General features: G+C 41.3%; 1 protein-coding gene across 5 annotated transcripts in view; it reads right to left on the bottom strand.

The window, feature by feature from the left end:
* LOC128511507 (chemokine-like protein TAFA-1) overlaps positions 1-18,191 on the bottom strand; it is a 178,581-nt gene that overhangs the window by 22,958 nt on the left and 137,432 nt on the right. For all 5 annotated transcript variants that reach the window (XM_053484391.1, XM_053484393.1, XM_053484392.1 and 2 more), the window contains exon 3: positions 8,738-8,878. In XM_053484391.1, the coding sequence (XP_053340366.1) occupies positions 8,738-8,878 (141 nt within the window). The remainder of the gene's footprint in view (positions 1-8,737; positions 8,879-18,191) is intronic.

The following is an 18,191-nucleotide window of genomic DNA, read 5'->3' as shown; positions in this document are numbered from 1 at the left end:
CTAGCATGTTTCCTCCAAGCCTGAGAGCTAACAGCCTGAGAGCTTGCCTGAGAGCTAACAGACACCTGTCGTTGGCTGTACAGCCGTGATTGATGTGAGAGCACCAAGTGCCTCCCATCTCCCCCCCTGAGAGAGCAAATCAGCTTTCCTGTGAATGTTCGGCGAGTGGAACGTCTGATTCTTGAAAATCGACGGATAACTTGGCACAAACTTGCGGAAGAGAAACACATATGGAACTGTACAGTACACATCACAATCATTCACCAACACCACTTGCACATTACAGGAACCTGGCTAGGGGTTATTACAACATCCCCGGTACAGTCCTGACCTCGGGCTTTTGGGGTATTAAAGGAGTTCCTGGGAGGCCAGCGTTTCAGACGTGAAGCAGGTAGTACTGAGAAAATGTTCTACCTTAATGGTATCGAAGAACTACTAAAACACTGAAATTAGTGTATTAGTGGAGCAGAAGATTATATAGAGAAATAGAGGTTTTTACTCTCATGCCTATAATGCATGGTAGAAGTGCTAAGTGCTGGGAATACATAACGAATGAATGAGTTGCTTGGCGTTTTGAGCATTAATAACCTACACCAACAGCCGGCTGAAATCATGTGTTTTGCGTTTGAGTAAGTATATCAGTATGAAAAGCTGAGGTGTGTGTAAAAGACTGACCAAGTCCAAAGTCACATGGTGGCCGTGCTCACTGCAATCTCCGTCACCGCACATTTACAAAGTCACCTTGTCGATGAGTCTGATTAGTCGTGGATTAATGCCCGTGTTCTGAGTCACTAAGCTTGAAGGCGTAATGTGAACGACTGGACGTACACCTGAAACTACAACAGGCCGGGTAATTAAAGATTGATCCTAATGATGGATAATGTGTGTGTGTGGGTAATGAGGTCATGGTGTTTGGTGGTGCAAACTTTATTCATGTTGAATGATGTCAAGATGTTATCATTTAGCACCGGCTCATTCAGGGAGAATCTGACTGCCATGGAAATCACTCTTATTGTTTCTCCAGTTACAAACTGCACCGGGACCAAGCACGTAGAGGAACATGGAATAAAATGTAGGTATTGATTGATTTTTTTTACTTTTCCTGTTAACTTCTTTGCATGTATACAGTAAGAGGAGTCTCATTCGTGATGTCTCCGAGCGGTGCAGTGGTAAAGTGTTCGCCCTATCATCCGACGATCGTGAGTTTGGTTCCCGGGGGATGCTGTAAACTCTTGCAGCCGGAGGTTTAGAGAGAGCTGATTGGCCGAGGTCCCTCAGAGGGGAGGAATGAGAGGAACTTAGTGCTTCCACATTAATCACGGCTCTACAGCCAATCAGAGGCGTCTGTGAGCTCACATGAGCAGATACCCAGCTCATCTGCATGTAGTGATGCCCATAAAAGGTCATGTGGGCATAAAACTTGGAGCATGAAAGTCTGAAAGGCGAAAATAAAAATTATCTTAAAATTAAGACTTTTGTTTAAAGTGTTTTATTTTATATATTATTAATAATAAAAAAAAAATGTATTTTTAAGGATGCCAATCCATCACAGGGCACACACTACAGGTAATTTGGAATCACCAATTAGCCTAACCTACATGTCTTTGGACTGTGGGAGGAAACGCACCAAGCACAGGGAGAACATGCAAACTTCATGCACACAGACGGGAATCAAACCCGGACCCTGGAGGTGCAAGGCGACAGTGCTAACCACTACGCCATCGTGCTGCCTAATCCGTTCTGTACCAATTTACAACACTATAATCATATTTTTGCATATAAAAACAATCAAAACATTTGGAAAAGACATGCAAAAGAAATAAATAGACATTAAATCTCAAATTAAATGTAATCTATGATTCCTCTTGGCACCGGCTGTTTTAAAAAAAAAAAAAATTTAATTCTCTCTTTTTTTCTTGCTTACATTCTTGGGACCTGTGGTGCTGCGCCTTTATTAAATCATGCACAAACTGTAAAACCTTCACAAAAAATATGTAAACACTTAGTTGTACGCGCAACTTAGCCGGCATTCGGTTTGGCTCGGTTTATTTGCTTGTATGCTGAAAATGCTTTGTATGCGGAGACAGATTTCTTGCAAGATTTTAGTTCTTAAGGTGAAAGTTCTCAGGGCAGGGCGTTCGTATGCCAAGGTACACCACCACTACATCACAAACTTCTTGTTAAATGCTTATATCAAAGTTTTACAAAAAAAACCCCTCCATCTTGATAAATGAGGCCCAGTGTCTTTAGAGGATGGAAAAAAAAAAATCAGCTGTGTGACACTTGAGCAGATTTAATTTCCTTCAGTCCGAGTGACTGAGGTTTTCCTCTGTCTGCTCTTTCTCTTTGGCCGGGCCCGGCGAGTCCTCCCTTCGCCTACCTCTCGCTCCGATCGATCGCTTCCAGCTCAGATTAAGAGTGCAAAGCAATTACACTTTAAATTTTCATGCTTTTCTGCAGGCGTTAATTTACAGTGCCCGCGCTCGGGGGATCGATACATCAGAGCCGCTTCCCCTGTAAGGCCTCTCCAAACCCCCCGCTTTACATCACTGTCCTCCTGAGCGACGGACTAAAGGATTAACTTGCCACTACTGCTTCGTGCCCCGGAGGCGCTCCACCGACTTTGCCTCATCTTTATTTGAACCTGAGTTTTTTCTTCTCTTCTTCTTCTTCTTTTTTTTAATCTCTTGCTCTCGCTGAAAAAAAAAAAAAAAGTAAAGTTCCTGTAATGAGCTGATTGATTCAGTAAAGTCTTTGCGGTTATGGAGAGGACTGCTTTTAAAGTAAGAGAAGATGTTGTTTAATGGCTCCGCGAGGCGCTGAAGGTCAGCGCTGGTGTCACTGCGCTTTACTGGAGCCGGCGATTAATTAACGAGGGTGCAGAGAGCAGAGCCCCGGCCTGAGTCTGCTCTCGGGGACCTCGGTCTGAGCCCAGCGTCGTTATTCTGCATTAATCTCTGCCGGTTTTGTCAGCCGGGGCTTGATAAGCCGCTCTTTCAGTGACACTGAGCTTTCCATCAGAACACTGTCACAGCCGCCTACGACTAATGAGCACGCTCAGACCGGCCTTCGTCCGTCAGTCTGTGTGTGTGTGTGTGTGTGTGTGTCACATCACCAGAGTCGAACGCGTGATCCGAGAGCGATTGCGTCGACATGTTAGTGTGTTTGAGCGCACTCACTGAACATTAAAAACAAACAGGATGTGTGTGTGTGTGATGTACCAATCATATGTCCACCATGGAAATGTTCATTGTGCTTATCTTTGAATAGTGCGTCTGTCCCTGTTCCACTGTTTCCATATCGTTTCTTTTAAAAACATATCATTAGAAAATTGAAATCAGGTTAGAATATTTATAAACCATGATACAGAATCGCAGTACAGATTTTAGTGGCACCTGGGTGTCGTGATAATATCGTATCGGGGGCGATCCCTGGTGATTCCCACCTCTATGTCATGAGGTCATGGATTTATAGAAACATGAAAGTGAACAAGAACCTGACTTTCGTTATTAAATTATAAAGTAAAATAAACTCTAACTTAGACTTTCACATTCACTATTTAATATTGACCGTCCTTTATATAAAAATGATTTTGTAGTATCTATATAAATAAAAGGTTTTGTCCGTACATTGGGTCAGAACTTGTTCAATGATATCTTCACGTTTCTTACATAGGAGGACCGGAAACCAATTTTCTGTATGTCTGTATGTCTGTTCAGGCAGATTTTATCACAGTATTACACAAAACTGTCTGGATAGAATGTAATGAAACCTTTGCAGTACTTGCCTGAAGTTTAACCTGCACCGTAAGTGAAACCAACATGTTGAAAAGTTATGAACAGTTATGTGTGGGATTTAATAATCTACTGTAAAATAATCTACTAATGCGCTACTGTCTCGATGTAAACAAACACCTGCACCAATAGATATTAATTAGAAAAGATAAAGTGAATATTTTGACTGGGATTAGTTCATATTTTCACTTTGGCTGAAATAACAGCGCTGAAGTGGTATAAGTGAATTTTAACACGCTGGAGTGGTTTTAAGACAAAACTTCATCTTTATCCTTTTATCTACTTTTTCCATTTCTCATCTGTGATTCACTCTCCGATTACCGAACAGGGAGTGTATTTGTCTGAGCACCAAAGAAGGACAACTTAGTGTAAACAAGGCGTAAGATACTCAACCTTACAGAATGGGATTTCTTTGTATTAATAAGTTAGACAGAGAGTTCTGCTGTACAGAGAGACACACAGACATGGACGTGGGCTTTAACCTTAAATAATAATAATAATAATAATAATAATAATAATATCACTGATTACATTAAAGATCCGCAGATTATTTTTTAGCTTTAAACTTTTAACTATTTCTACAAACTCTTTAACCGCCAACGATGTGTACTTACACTAGTTATTACTTGTCGCTGATGGTTAAAGAGTTATAAATGATAGACGTTCTTATAGACGTTACAATAAACGCTTCATTGTGTGCATGTGTGTATGTTTTATATTTCATTGGGAAAGAATTAGTTTGGCCTGAATTGATTGATTGATTGACTGATTGTAAAATCTGTAGCATCATTATGATTTAAAAATCAGATAAAATGCTTTCTTTTGTTACTAAGGATTTAGTGTTTGATAATGATGTCAGTGGAGGGTTTTTACAAGCCTATCGTGTATGTGTGTGTGTGTGTGTGTGTGTGTGTGTGTGTGTGTGTGTGTGTGTGTGTGTGTGTGTTGAACATATTTCTCAGTCTTACTTCAGTATGAGACATGTCTATTTATGATGTTTATAATCTGTGTGTGTGTGTGTGTGTGTGTGTGTGTGTGTGTGTGTGTGTGTGTGTGAGAGAAATGAGATGCGATGATACAGGCAGTGTTTCAGCAGCCGCTCTGCACTGAGCCTCTTGTTGGTCTTGACAGAACTGGGACGTTGTTGCGAGCGTCAAAGCTAATCACCAAGCCATAGCAGAGAAAATCTGACGCTTACACACACTCTGACACACACACACACACACACACACACACACCATCAGCACCGCCATCTGACACGAGGGAGAACATCTACTTCACTAATTCTGTGTGTTTCTGCACTTAATCCCTGAGCGTTAGCACTGTTGTGTGGAGGACAGCCTCTGTGTGTGTGTGTGTGTGTGTGTGTGTGTGTGTGAGAGAGAGATGATGATAAAGAGGGTGTGAATTCAGCAGGAAGTTTGTCTTTAAAAGACTTTTTGGAAGTCAAGGGACAGCAAGATGAGCTGTGTCCAAATTTAGCAGCTCTCACAACTCTGTGTGTGTGTGTGTGTATGTGTGCGTGTGTATGTGTGTGTGTGTGTGTGTGTGAGAACACTGTCCATGGCCCCTGACAGCTTTTAGTAGGACGACACTATTGTCGCCGTGTCTGTAGCCTGTGTGTATGTGAGAGATAATGAGCATGTGTGTGTGTGCGTATACATGTGTGTGTGTGTGTGTGTGTGTGTGTTTTCGAACAGCGATGGCAGTGAGTGTGTTTAAGGCAGATCCTGCAGTCTCTCCCCGGGGTGTGTGTCAGGCTGTAGAGACAGGGTCGTTATTCATAACCGTAGTATTAATAACTGCAGGAGCTGCATATAGGCCACAGTGACACACACACACACACACACAAACTTTTTTTTACAGTTTAATACTATTCAGATTTCTATAACACTTCCTTTTTTTTAACAGCAAAGGTTCCTAATTTTCTGGCCATGTACACGTTCACACCTTCTACATATTTTGTGTGAATTTAAAGCCGCGTCCTTTCAGTGTAACAGATACAGCAGTCTCGAACAGGCTGCATCTCAAACCAGGTCCACTGTCCATGAAGTGCACTAGGTAGTGCACACGGCTCCGGTCTAGTACACACTGAGACAAGCCTTAACACTTCAGCTATGTGACAATACACCTCTCTTTCTCTCTCTCTCTCTCTCTCTCTCTCTCACACACACACACACACACACACAAACACACACACACACATTTATACAGTGCATCCGGGAAGTATTCACAGCGCATCACTTTTTCCACATTTTGTTACGTCACAGCCTTATGCTAAAATGGATTTAAATAAAAAAAAAATAAGTTATTTATTTTTTTATTTTTTCACACAACACCACATAATGACAAAATGAAAAACGTTTACAAAATATTTTTGCAAATTTATTAAAAATGTAAAAAGAAAAAAAAGCACATGTAGCATATAAAGCATTCACGGCGTTTGCAAAATTGAGCTCCGGCGAATCCTGTTTCCCCTGATCACCCTGTTTCCCCTGATCACCCTGTTTCCCCGATCATCCTGTTTCTTCGATCATCCTGTTTCCCCTGATCACCCTGTTTCCCCGATCATCCTGTTTCCCCCGATCACCCTGTTTCCCCGATCATCCTGTTTCCCCTGATCACCCTGTTTCCCCTGATCACCCTGTTTCCCCTGATCACCCTGTTTCCCCGATCATCCTGCTTCCCTTGATCACCCTGTTTCCCCGATCATCCTGTTTCCCCTGATCATCCTGTTTCCCCTGATCATCCTTGAGATGTTTCTGCAGCTTAATTGGAGTCCACTTGTGGTAAATTCAGTTGATTGGACATGATTTGGAAAGGCACACACCTGTCTATATAAGGTCCCACAGTTTCCAGCCATCCCTGCAGCAATTCACCAATCAGGCCTATATGGTAGACTGGCCAGAGAGTCTCAGAATTTTGCTTCTCATTTACATTTACATTTAGGCATTTGGCAGACGCTCTTATCCAGAGCGACTTACATTTTTTTTTTTTATCTCATTATACATCTGAGCAGTTGAGGGTTAAGGGCCTTGCTCAAGGGCCCAACAGTGACAACTTGGTGGTTGTGGGATTTGAACCTGGGATCCTCCGAACCGTAGTCCAATGCCTTAACCACTAAGCTTCTCATGGTCTGAGAGTCCTTCAGGTGCCTTTTGGCGAACTCCAGACAGGCTGCCATGTGCCTTTTACCAAGGAGTGGCTTCCGTCTGGCCCCTCTACCATATAGGCCTGATTGGTGGATTGCTGTAGAGATGGTTGTCCTTCTGGAAGGTTCTCCTCTCTCCACAAAGGACCTCCATCGGGTTCTTGGTTGCTCAGTTTAGATGGCCGGCCAGCTCTAGGAAGAGTCCTGGTGGTTTTAAACTTCTTTCACTTACGGATGATATGACCGTGCTTATTGGGACCTACAAATTTTTCTGTAACCTTCCCCACATTTGTGCCTCGAGACAATCCTGTCTCGGAGGTCTACAGACAATTCCTTTGACTTCATGCTTGGTTTGTGCTCTGACATGAACTGTTAACTGTGGGACCTTATATAGACAGGTGTGTGCCTTTCCAAATCATGTCCAATCAACTGAATTTACCACAAGTGGACTCCAATTAAGCTGCAGAAACATTTCAAGGATGATCAGGGGAAACAGGATGATCAGGGGAAACAGAATGCGCCGGAGCTCAATTTTGCAAACGCTGTGAATACTTATGTATTCTGTTTATTATAATATGTCCTTAGCTGTACTGTAATGTTTTCATTAATGGAACTATAGCAAAAACATGTTGGAGGTCTTTTTAAAAATTTTTCCTGATTTTCTCCCTAATTTAGTCGTGTCCAATTCCTCCCCATCACTAGGCCTAGGGGGCTCCCACATTAAGGCTACTACTACCACTCAATCGGCCGAAGACTTTCACGTGGTTCCTCCGAACCACGTTACACCGGCTGACCACATCTTTTCGAACTGCTCGCTCGTTGGGGGCGGAGTAACACTCGGAGGACAGCGCTATCCGCTCCTTCCACTTCTGCGAGCTCACAGACGCCGCTGATTGGCTGTAGAGCAGTGATTAAAGTGGGAGCACTAAGGCCAATCAGCTTTCTCGAGACCTCCGGCTGCGAGAGTTAACAGCATCATCGGGAAACGAACCGGTGATCTCTGGATGATTGGACTTTACCACTGCGCCACTCAGAGGGGGGCTCTTTTATGGATATTGCAACATTATATTTTATTTCTGATCAAAAGAACAAAATGAACTAAATGACTCAAAAAAAAAGATTCGTTCATTTTAATGCACGAGATTCAAAGACCCGAGTCACTAAAATGATTTAAACTTCCGTCACTAACACACACATAAAGGAAATCAAGGCCTGGCAGAGTGAATGCGCCTTTCAAAGGTTAACCGGAACTTTACACCTGTCGATGACATGAATGTTTTTCCAGCCAAAGGCTTTTGAACTGTTTTTCCTTACACCCCCCCCCCCACACACACACGGTTTGTGTTTTCTGGCTAGCAGGTTCAGTAAAGGTTAACCTGATTTCCCGAGGTCTCACTAGGCCACTTGCATTTGCATGAGATTTGAATAAATGGTTTAAAATAGCACAGCGGTGACGGCTTGTCTGTGTGTCGGCAAACTTCCTGCACACACACACACACACACGACAGCAAAGTGGGCTGTCTGTAACATTATGTATGCAGAGCTTACACCACAGTGAGTGTTTACTGCAGCCACGAGGGTCTGGCTCGCACTGAAACTCATCACAGATTAAAATAATAATAATAATAATAATAATAATAATAAAGCGTTATTCTGTAATATAAAATAATCTTGCTGTGGTGTGAGATGAATAAAACACTTGACGACTTGCTGTCACAGGAAACTAATCAAGCGTCTCCTTGGATGTTTAATGGGTTTAGCAAGGAACAGGAAGTGACATCATGGCTCTTACCGTCGACGCAGGAGGGCTTGTTGCGCGTCGTTCCCGCTACTTTTCCTGGCAGACACGAGCACTTGACCGTCTGCGAGCGCTCCTCGATGCGGTTCTTGTTGCAGCACCGATGGGCCGCGATCACCTCGCACGTCCCTCCCTCTGCGCAAACACACACAGAAAGATCAGTACACACATACTGTTAGTGTTCGAGCTCCAGACATGTGCATTGTGCTCGGAGTGACGTCCAGGCGCGAAATTACATAATGTATATTACCGTGATCTATGAATCCTGATTTGAAAACTAAACTGAAAGCGGCTCCGCTTTCTTCTTGCTAACGGTCTTGTGACCCGTGGTGCTGCGTCTTCACTAAATCTGGCACAAATGCGAAAAAAAAATCACAAAAAAATAAGTAAACTGGTTTCACTTGGGTTCCCACTGACGCAAACAGGTTTTGAACGGCTCTCAGATGTACGCGCTACTGTACTTAGCGAAAATGCTTTGTATGCCGCGGCAGATTTCTTGCAATTAAAGCGGAGCAGTGGTATGCCGAGGTACCACTATAACGAAAAATAACAAAAACTTAAGCCCTTTTGATCACTAGTGTCTCACACACGTCTGGAGTCGGCACGATAGGATTAAAAAACAATTATAATAATAAAAAGAAGTAAAATTAAACTAATGATTAGAACAATTAAAGGAAGAAAGGAGGATGAGATTAAAAAAAGATAGAGAGGTAGCTAATGTAAGCAGATTTTGATGGATTTTCAGCTCAGTGCTGTATCCATCTTATAACTCTAGCACTGATGTGTGTGTGTGTTTTTTTTCTTCACATTCATCCAACAACTCAGAACTCCTGCAGCTCAAATAGCTACGACTGCTTCTTGCATGCTGCGTCTTCATGGATATTTTAAAATTATAAAAAAAAAAACCACACACAAACAAATCACAGTGCCCCCTGGTGGTCTGGCTGACCTTAGCGCTCGCTTGCTCATACCGTCTTGCTCGAAGCAACCCTGCCTGTTTAAGACCCAGCGCCTAATCTTTGTGTTTCTGCTCCAACACATTTCCAACCTTCATAATCAATGAACTCGTTAAGCCTGGGTAATTTCGCCCATGAGCAATAAAGCGTGTTAGAGCGGCGGAGAAAATCCAACTCCTGGACTCAAGGCTCTGACCCAGTGTCAGTGATTACACTTGAGGAAATCGAGGCTTTGTTATTTTGATCGTAGTCCAGTGTTACTCGAGCTCGTCCTCCCCGTGAGACCGTGCGCGCGGGTCAGAGGTTTTGTTTGCACTCGCACACCGATGTACCTGATTCAGCTCATTAAACTCGGCTGAAGACAATTCTGCCTTGATCAGCCGTGTGGGTGTTTTTCAGCAGATGAGAAAAAGAAAAGGAAAGAAAGAAAGAAAAGAGTTGAACTCAGATCAGCCTCTTGCGGGTAAGCCTGAGGATGACTGAGCGAGTTTAACAGCCAATTAAATGCACAGAAATGGAGCGATAATGTGCTGAGGGGCAGCGGGCCAGAGTGAGGAGAGTCTGAGTCACGAGTGTTGGATTTCAGAGTACAAACACACACATATGCGCGTGCTGTCTAACACTTACGGTAGAGCTGTGTAGTATACAAGTCAAAGCGGGTCATGAGAGTAAAACCTCTCTTTATTTCTCTATATAATCCCCTGATACACTTATGCACTTATCCCAGTGTTTCACTAGAGCTTGGACACCATCAAGGTAGAATGTTTTCTCAGTACGCCGGAGATATCATCATACGACCTGCTTCACGTCTGAAACGACGGCCTCCCAGGAACTCCTTCAAATGTCTGTGCTTAAAACCAGAAAGTTCATCACAAGTCCCGGTTTGACTTGAATACCCTATGTGATTTGTGGTTATGTATCCATAGATATGTATCCATTGTGGTTATTTATTTATTATGTATAAATATAAATAAAAATTACTTTTTAAATGTTTTTTTTTTAGGACGGTCCTCACCTCCACCGCGAAGCGAGATTGCAATGTCTTATGTAATGTCTCCTGCGTACACACGTTTCTATTAACTCACGGATCTGAGCTTTCCCAAAGCGAATTCAGGGCTCGCCATTAAGACTTGTGTTAATTCATTAATGTGCCGTAGAAAAAAGCATGCAGTGTACAGTATTTCCGATACAGTCGGATTTTTACTCTCGTTCAAGCATGATCATCTTCATCGGAAAGAAATATTCCCCTGATCAATATCATTAACTGACGTTGAGTAGATAAGTTTTTAATGTGAACTCGGTTAGTTCACACTTAATGAGCTGCATGACACAAAGCGAGGGAGCATCTATCAAGCTGGGAAAATTGAGTCGCCATATGAGACGAGGAAATGGGGCGTTTCGGTTAATATCCAGAGTGCCAGTTAATATCCGAGAGTTAAAACACCTATAAAATTGTCAATCATGATGTTACGGGAGAGAAAAAAAAAACACAACTGCTGTATACTTTTAAACGATAACTTATCGAAATGTGTAGCTCTGGAAATTCAAAATACTATCAGAGTCTGAATTTTCCCATTATCAGAATATCAAGGTGCATTAAGGTACAGTAAATGGCAAAATCAGATTGTACTAAAATTGAGTGTATGTGTTTTAGTTAGCTTGGTATCCAAGTAGTTTATAGCGACGTCAATGCACATGGATACCAGAGTGAGTCAAAAATTATCGGCACTGTCTTATCAGCGCTTTCCATTCAAAGGTTTATACTCCTCAGTATAAATGTGTTACATTAGATCATTTGTGGCCGCGTTGCGAGCAAATACGGACACCCCGCTTGTGATTCGCAAAAACAAGAGCAGTGTCTAGTGATTTGTGTTTTTTTTTTTCTTAGTCCGAGGGTGTACCTGGCGTCGAAACGACTCACAGAGGAGAATAAACAGAAGAGTTTGGATATCTGCAGACACAATTTGGACCGTACGGCTGCTTTCAGGGAAAGTGCGATGGAGTGAGATCAGGACTGTAGGGAGGAAATTTAACACCTCAAAAGCAAGTTTTTGCAGACTGTCCACAGTTTGTGGAGAAGTGTGATGCGAGATCACGATGAGATCTCGATGGCAATTATTGTAGGTTTTTCGCTTAAAGAGAATCTTTACTGGTGACGAGACACGGATTCATCACTAAGAGCCTGAGAGTAAACGGCAGAGCACGGAACGGAAACATCCTCAATAGAGAAAAAGTCATCCTTCATTTTTTTCTGCTGGAAAATTCATCAGCGCTTTCAGTTTTCTGGGATTCTCTAGGGCCAGAAGTATTGGAACACCAACAAGAAAAAGGTCCAACGATCAACAGTGCTCGCTACAGTGAGATGCTTATTGAAGAGCTGCAGAATAAACTTTAGGGATTAAACACAGAGGACTGATCTCCAAGGGCGTCGTGATCTCGCATCACATTTCTGCTCACACTGTCGACACTGCAAAACGCAGTGTTTTGAGGTGTTAAAGCGTCCTTCCATCCCTATAGTCCTGATTTCACTCCACCGTCTGGTCGCCCAAAAGCAGTCCTACAAGGACGAAGATTCCCTTCTGATGAAGAACTGAGGACAGCGGTGCATTCATGGCTCGCGGTTAATTAAAATAAATGTTTGAATTACCGTTGTAGATAGATGGATAGATCCTTATGGTGCATAAAAATATTATAAAAGGACATAAATATAAAGGTAATATAGAGTAAATATTAATATAATAACATTAAAGTGATCAGATGTTACTGTTCAGTTGAGATATTAAAGCAGTTGAGATATTGCACATGCTCTGCATACTGTGATATTATAGTATATTAATATTATGATTAAGATTTGATATAAGATTATACATTTTAAATATAACAATAAAAATGAATTAAGTCTCTTAATTCATAAAATAATGATATATATAATATATATATAATATAATAATATAATATAAAATAATTTTGCATCGAACCCAACGCCCCACCAGTCTGTGTGTAGTGTGCTGTTGCTCTCGAGCTTTTCTCCCCACATCACCTGGCTGTATTTCATACTTGAGAGTCGTATCTGTAACATCAGATCACATCACAGAGGTGACGAGTTACACTCGAGTCAACAACAGCTGTATATTCCACCTGTGTGAAGTTATACCGATAACTCGTCAGGCACTGGAGAAGGATAAGTGCCGTTAAAACAGCTTGTCGTCTGTTTGCTTCTCCGGTGGCTCAGTGGGCTGGAACAGATGTAGATGTGTCTTATGTGTCTGATCATGGTTCACGGCCTAGCTTGGGTTGTTATGCTTGCTTTATTAAAAATCCCACAGCTGGTTTGTAAGAAGTTGAGCTGGAGGTGTAGAAGTCAAGTATGTGTGTATCCAACAATCCTAGTTGGAGCCAAAAATTTTACCCAAGTAAGAGTAGCTGTATTTTAAAATAATAATATTTAAGTAGAAGTAAAAAGTAGTCATCCAAAATATTACTCAAGTAAAAGTAAAAAAAGTATTCAGTAATAAGATACTCAAGTAACTGTTTTATTGTAATGTAATTTTTTTTTTTAGAAATTATGTAAGCAGCCAGACAAAATGAAATAATGTACAAATTCTGACATTAACAAATAACAAATAAAATGAATAAAATAAATGTACTAAAATAAATAAATATAATTAATTTCTTTACAAAATAGCAAATAAGGATTAAGAAACACAAATTTCCTAATCTCATAAAGCGTTTGAAATAAATACCTACTGGAGGTTACATGTATGTTTGAACATCTACACCTAGGGGTTTGGCAGACGCTCTTATCCAAAGCGACTTACAGTTTGTATTTCATTATACATCTGAGCAGCTGAGGGTGAAGGGCCGTGCTCAAGGGCCCAACAGGGACAACTTGGTAGTCATGGGATTTGAACCTGGGACCTTCCAAACCATAGTCCAATGCCTCAACCATTAAGCTTATCCCAGTTTATCCCAGTATAAACCATTTCCAGTGTAAGATAAACTGTACTGTATATTCAGTTGCCGTCCAAATAACTCAGCAGATAGAAAATACCAATAGAACATGTACAAGAGTCTCACTTTACTATAAACTGTATCCAGTATAACAAATGTAAGAAGCTTATGTGTTTTAGCCTCTAGCTTCTTTGCTAATTATGTATTTTAACATTGCAACATTTAATATACCAGCTAAACTAACCGTGACGGCTGAAGTTTTTCCCCCTCTGCTACGCAGCGTTTGTGCACATGTGGTTATTGTTATTGCGTCTGATTCTTCAAATGGAGTCACGTTATTATTGTTGATACAGTACGTCTGATTGGTGAAACAGTCACGTGGAAGATCCACCGATTGCATTTCTCTGGCAAAAACAAAGAAAGTCTAATGTGTAGACCAAATGGTTAGAAAAGTATCAAGTCGAGTGTAGACGAGTAAGAGTAGTGTTTCTTCTTCACAAATCTGCTCAAGTAAAAGTAAAAAGTCTGGTGCAGTAAAACTACTCGAAAAGTTACTCAAGTAAATGTAACGGAGTAAATGTAACTCGTTACTACCCGCCTCTGCATATAGATGAGGTCACGTGAAAGATCAGTAGACCATCAAAATGTGCCAGTGGCTCAGTGGTTAAATGATGAGGTACAGTAGGTGTGTGTCCTCAGTACCTACTCGTGTTTCAATAAAAGACACAAAAGTCCTGAGAGAGAAGACTGATCAGCTCTGGATCGGTGGTTCTCACATACACACACCTCTGGTTACTGAGAGGTGATGAGAAGTGATGAGCGCTGAGCTTCCACCACCTCCTCTTTATAAAGTCGTCAGCACCGAGGCATTTTTAAAGACAAATCTCCCGGGAATAACATCAAGTCCTGTCCTGAAGTGGCACAGAGCTTAGTGTCATGCTCTCTGGGGGTTGACATCCCTGGTTTGAGTCCCTGCTTTTGGTTTAGGTCAGGGATAAGAACACAAAGTGAAAAGCTCTGTGAAAATAAACACAGGCAACATCCTGTAGGTCATGTTAATAAATGCTGCCCCGGGATGAAGAGGTTGTTAGTTTGAACCCCAGTCACAGCTGTTTTCACTATCTGTAGATCAGGTTTAAGAACACAAAGTGAAAAGGTGTATAAAAATAGGCACTAATGATGGATTGTGTAGCTCATGCAGCCGCCTTCGGGTTGTAAGGTTGCTGGTTTAAACCCAGCTGAACAACAACTGAGAAGGTCCAAAAAAACAGGAGCAGGAATGGGATTCTGTACAGTAAGTTGTGTGGGTGCATGCTGCCTCTGGATGGTGAGGTTGCTGGTTCAAACCCCACCCTGGATGATATTTAATTTCTTAATCTTTAGCTCAGAAAACATGTGAAAAGCTCTATTACAAACCAGAGCAGAAATGGGATCCTGTAGGTCATGTGAATGCATGGGGAGTGCATGTGAAGGTGGGGTTGGTTTGAACCCCACCTCTCAAGGCTGACTTTACCTTTAGGTCAGGGTAAAGAAAAAAACTGAAAAGGTCCACAAAAAAAAACCCCAACAAATACGAGATTCTGTAGCTCATGTGGATGAGTGCTTGCATCCGAATGGACAGGTTGCTTGTTCGAACCCCATCCAGGACAGGCTCTTGCTTTAGGTTAGGGTTAAGGAAACAAACTGAAAAGCTCCATGAAAACAAAAACAAGCTCCTGTCGCTTATGTTATGTGTTTGAGTGCTGCCTCTGCATGGAGAGTTTGCAGGTTCAAGCCCCACTCAAGGCTGACTATTGCTTTATCTTAACCTCACCTTTCAACCTTACAGTACCTCCAAACACACCCGGGGATGAGCTGCATTCAAACCAGCAACCTTCAACCGCAGAAGCAAATCATTACCACTACACCAACGAGTTCCACACCAAACTTGCCAAGGTTTAGAGCTTTTCCTGACATTTATAATTAATTATTTTAAAAAGTTAAATATCCAAACCAATATTAATAATAAAACTTATACATATATACATAATAAAATAATAGTAAGACATTTTACACACATACCGTATATAATGTCAAGATTTCTGAAAGTACTGCAAGAAAATGTAACATTCTAGATTTCATTCTAAAAAAACATTCCTATAATACCTATTATTATTTTTTATTATTATTATAATGAGTATTGCTTTTCTTGTCATTTATAAGCAAAAAAAAACAAAAACAAAAAAATAAAAACAGTGCCTTGTTACATGACGTGTTACATAGTGCTTTAGTGTTACAAAGCGCTCACACTGGAGACTCCATCCTCAAGAGTCATTAAGAGTCTGTCATACCAGTCCATGTGTAATTAATACAAAACATCTTGTTTTTGGCAGAAATGTCGTCAAAGCTGCTGTTTTAGAAAATGTAACACATATATACATTAATATACTGTAACACACTAACTTTTTAAAGATTAGTCTTTGCATAAATTGTGAAATAAGCTTTTTAAAACCCACAGGTGTGCAAACTTTTGCACTCAGCCGTGACTAAACTCCCATGAGCTTATCTTCTTCCTCATCATCTCCCTCTAGTCACAGCCATAATGTGTCCAGAGGAGAAGAGAAAAAGCTCGTGACTGACAATTAATGAGCGTCTCAACTCACAACTCAGAGCTTTTCACACTCCGACGGCGACCATTATGGAGTAACATATTGCAGAGGCAAAAGCCGGGCACTGGGAACGGACTGGGAAAATTACACTGCTGTTGGGCAAAAAAGAAAAAAAAAAGAAAAAAAGTGAACTCTGTTTATTATTTTTACAACTTTGTGGCCTGAGCTTAAAGGAAAGGAGGTGCGGATAGGCATTTCGGATTTATACTCCCTCTATCCGAACCCTCGGTTAAAACTCCGTCTCTTTCTTTAATTGGTGCATGCCTGAATTCTTCATTTTAATTGGTACACTTATTTTTTTACGGTGCAGCCTGAGCCTGGTTAAACGAACACATAAATCCAGGCAAACAGCCATTGATCACATGGCGGCCAGCGATAATAGAACCGAAAGCCTCTCCGTCGTTTGAAGTCGAGGTAAAAGTAAATGATGCGTTCCTTTTTTCCTCCGGCACACAAACATTTCCTCTGATTTGTGAGCTAGCGACGGGGACGAGCCATCGAGCGCGACTTTATTTCGATACGTCGTGAGGGATGGCGTATTCCCTGACCAAAGTCTGAAGGGCAAAAACTATGAATCAGGACTGACAGCTGGTCTGGGATCAGGTGCGATTCTCTTACTTCACTGATCAGAAAGAGAAGCTGAGCTGAACAGCGTGTGTTTTGAACGTCGCATTTATCCGACCTGAGTATGATTCTATCTGAAGCGTCTCTCACCGGTGAGTCTGATCCGAGAATACATCTGCTAATGTGTAAGGGTTAGAAATCGTAGATCTTAGCCTTCTCATATTTTTATTTCTCTAAGAAAACGACACAGTAAATCTGAAACGGACCGAACAAGAGCTGTGACGCTGTAGAAGCAACAGAGATAAAGGCAATAGGAGGAGGAGGAGCAGGAGGAGGAGTATTAGTCGTAGGAGCGGAATTAACATAAGGGTATAGGCTGGCGTAGTAATTAGTATTATTAATGTAGTACCAGGAGGAGTATTATTAGTACTGTAGGTGAAGGAACTGTACAAGGAGGAGGAGGATTAGTACCAGGAGGAGGAGTATTAGTAGGGAAAGGACTAGTACTAGGAAAGAGGGAAGGAAAAGGAGTATTAGAAGTAGAAAATCTTTTAGAAATGTTTATACCATAAGAGTAGTATAAGTAGGTGAAGGAGAAGTACTAAGAGAGGGTGGAGTGTAAGTCGTCTGATTAGCAGTATGAGTAGTATTAATAGGGGAAGGGAGAGTACTCAAAGGACCAGGAGTATTAAGTATTAAACATAGAATAATTAGTGGACGTCGTTGTAGTAGCAGGAGGAGTAGTATTAGTAGGGGAAGGGGTAGTACAAAGAGGACGAAACTGTTTAGAAGTATTACACACTACTCTTTCAGGAGTATTACACACTATTTCACACCACAGCCTGGAAGAGAAACTTGTGATGGTGTGTATACAGAAGAATTAGTAATAGTAGTAGGAGTATGGAATGGACTAGAACCAGGAGATGGAGGAGGGAGGGAGTATTGGAAGTAGGAAAATTTGTAGAAATGGTTATACTATAAAAGTCATATTAGTAGGGGAAAGTGTAGTACAAGGAGGATTAGGAGTATTACTTCCAGGACGAGTAGTATTAGTAGAGGATGGAGTAGTACTTGAAAAAGGACAAGAAGTATTAGAGGTAGAGAATTTGTAGTATTAGTAGTAATATTAGTAGTACGAGGAGGAGGGGGATTAGTATCATCAGTGGGGGAAGTAGTAATTAAAGGTGGAGGAGGAGTATTACAAGTACAAGAATTAGTAACAGTATTAATTATAGTAGTAGTACCACAAGGAGTAGTATTAGTAGGGAAAAGAGTAATGCTACGAGAGCTGGTAGGAAAAAAAGGGTATTAGAAGTAGAATTAGTAAAA

The sequence above is a fragment of the Clarias gariepinus genome, chromosome 23, assembly GCF_024256425.1.
Source record: "Clarias gariepinus isolate MV-2021 ecotype Netherlands chromosome 23, CGAR_prim_01v2, whole genome shotgun sequence".
Classification (NCBI taxonomy): Eukaryota; Metazoa; Chordata; class Actinopteri; order Siluriformes; family Clariidae; genus Clarias; species Clarias gariepinus.
This window is presented reverse-complemented; position numbering and strand designations above follow the sequence as displayed.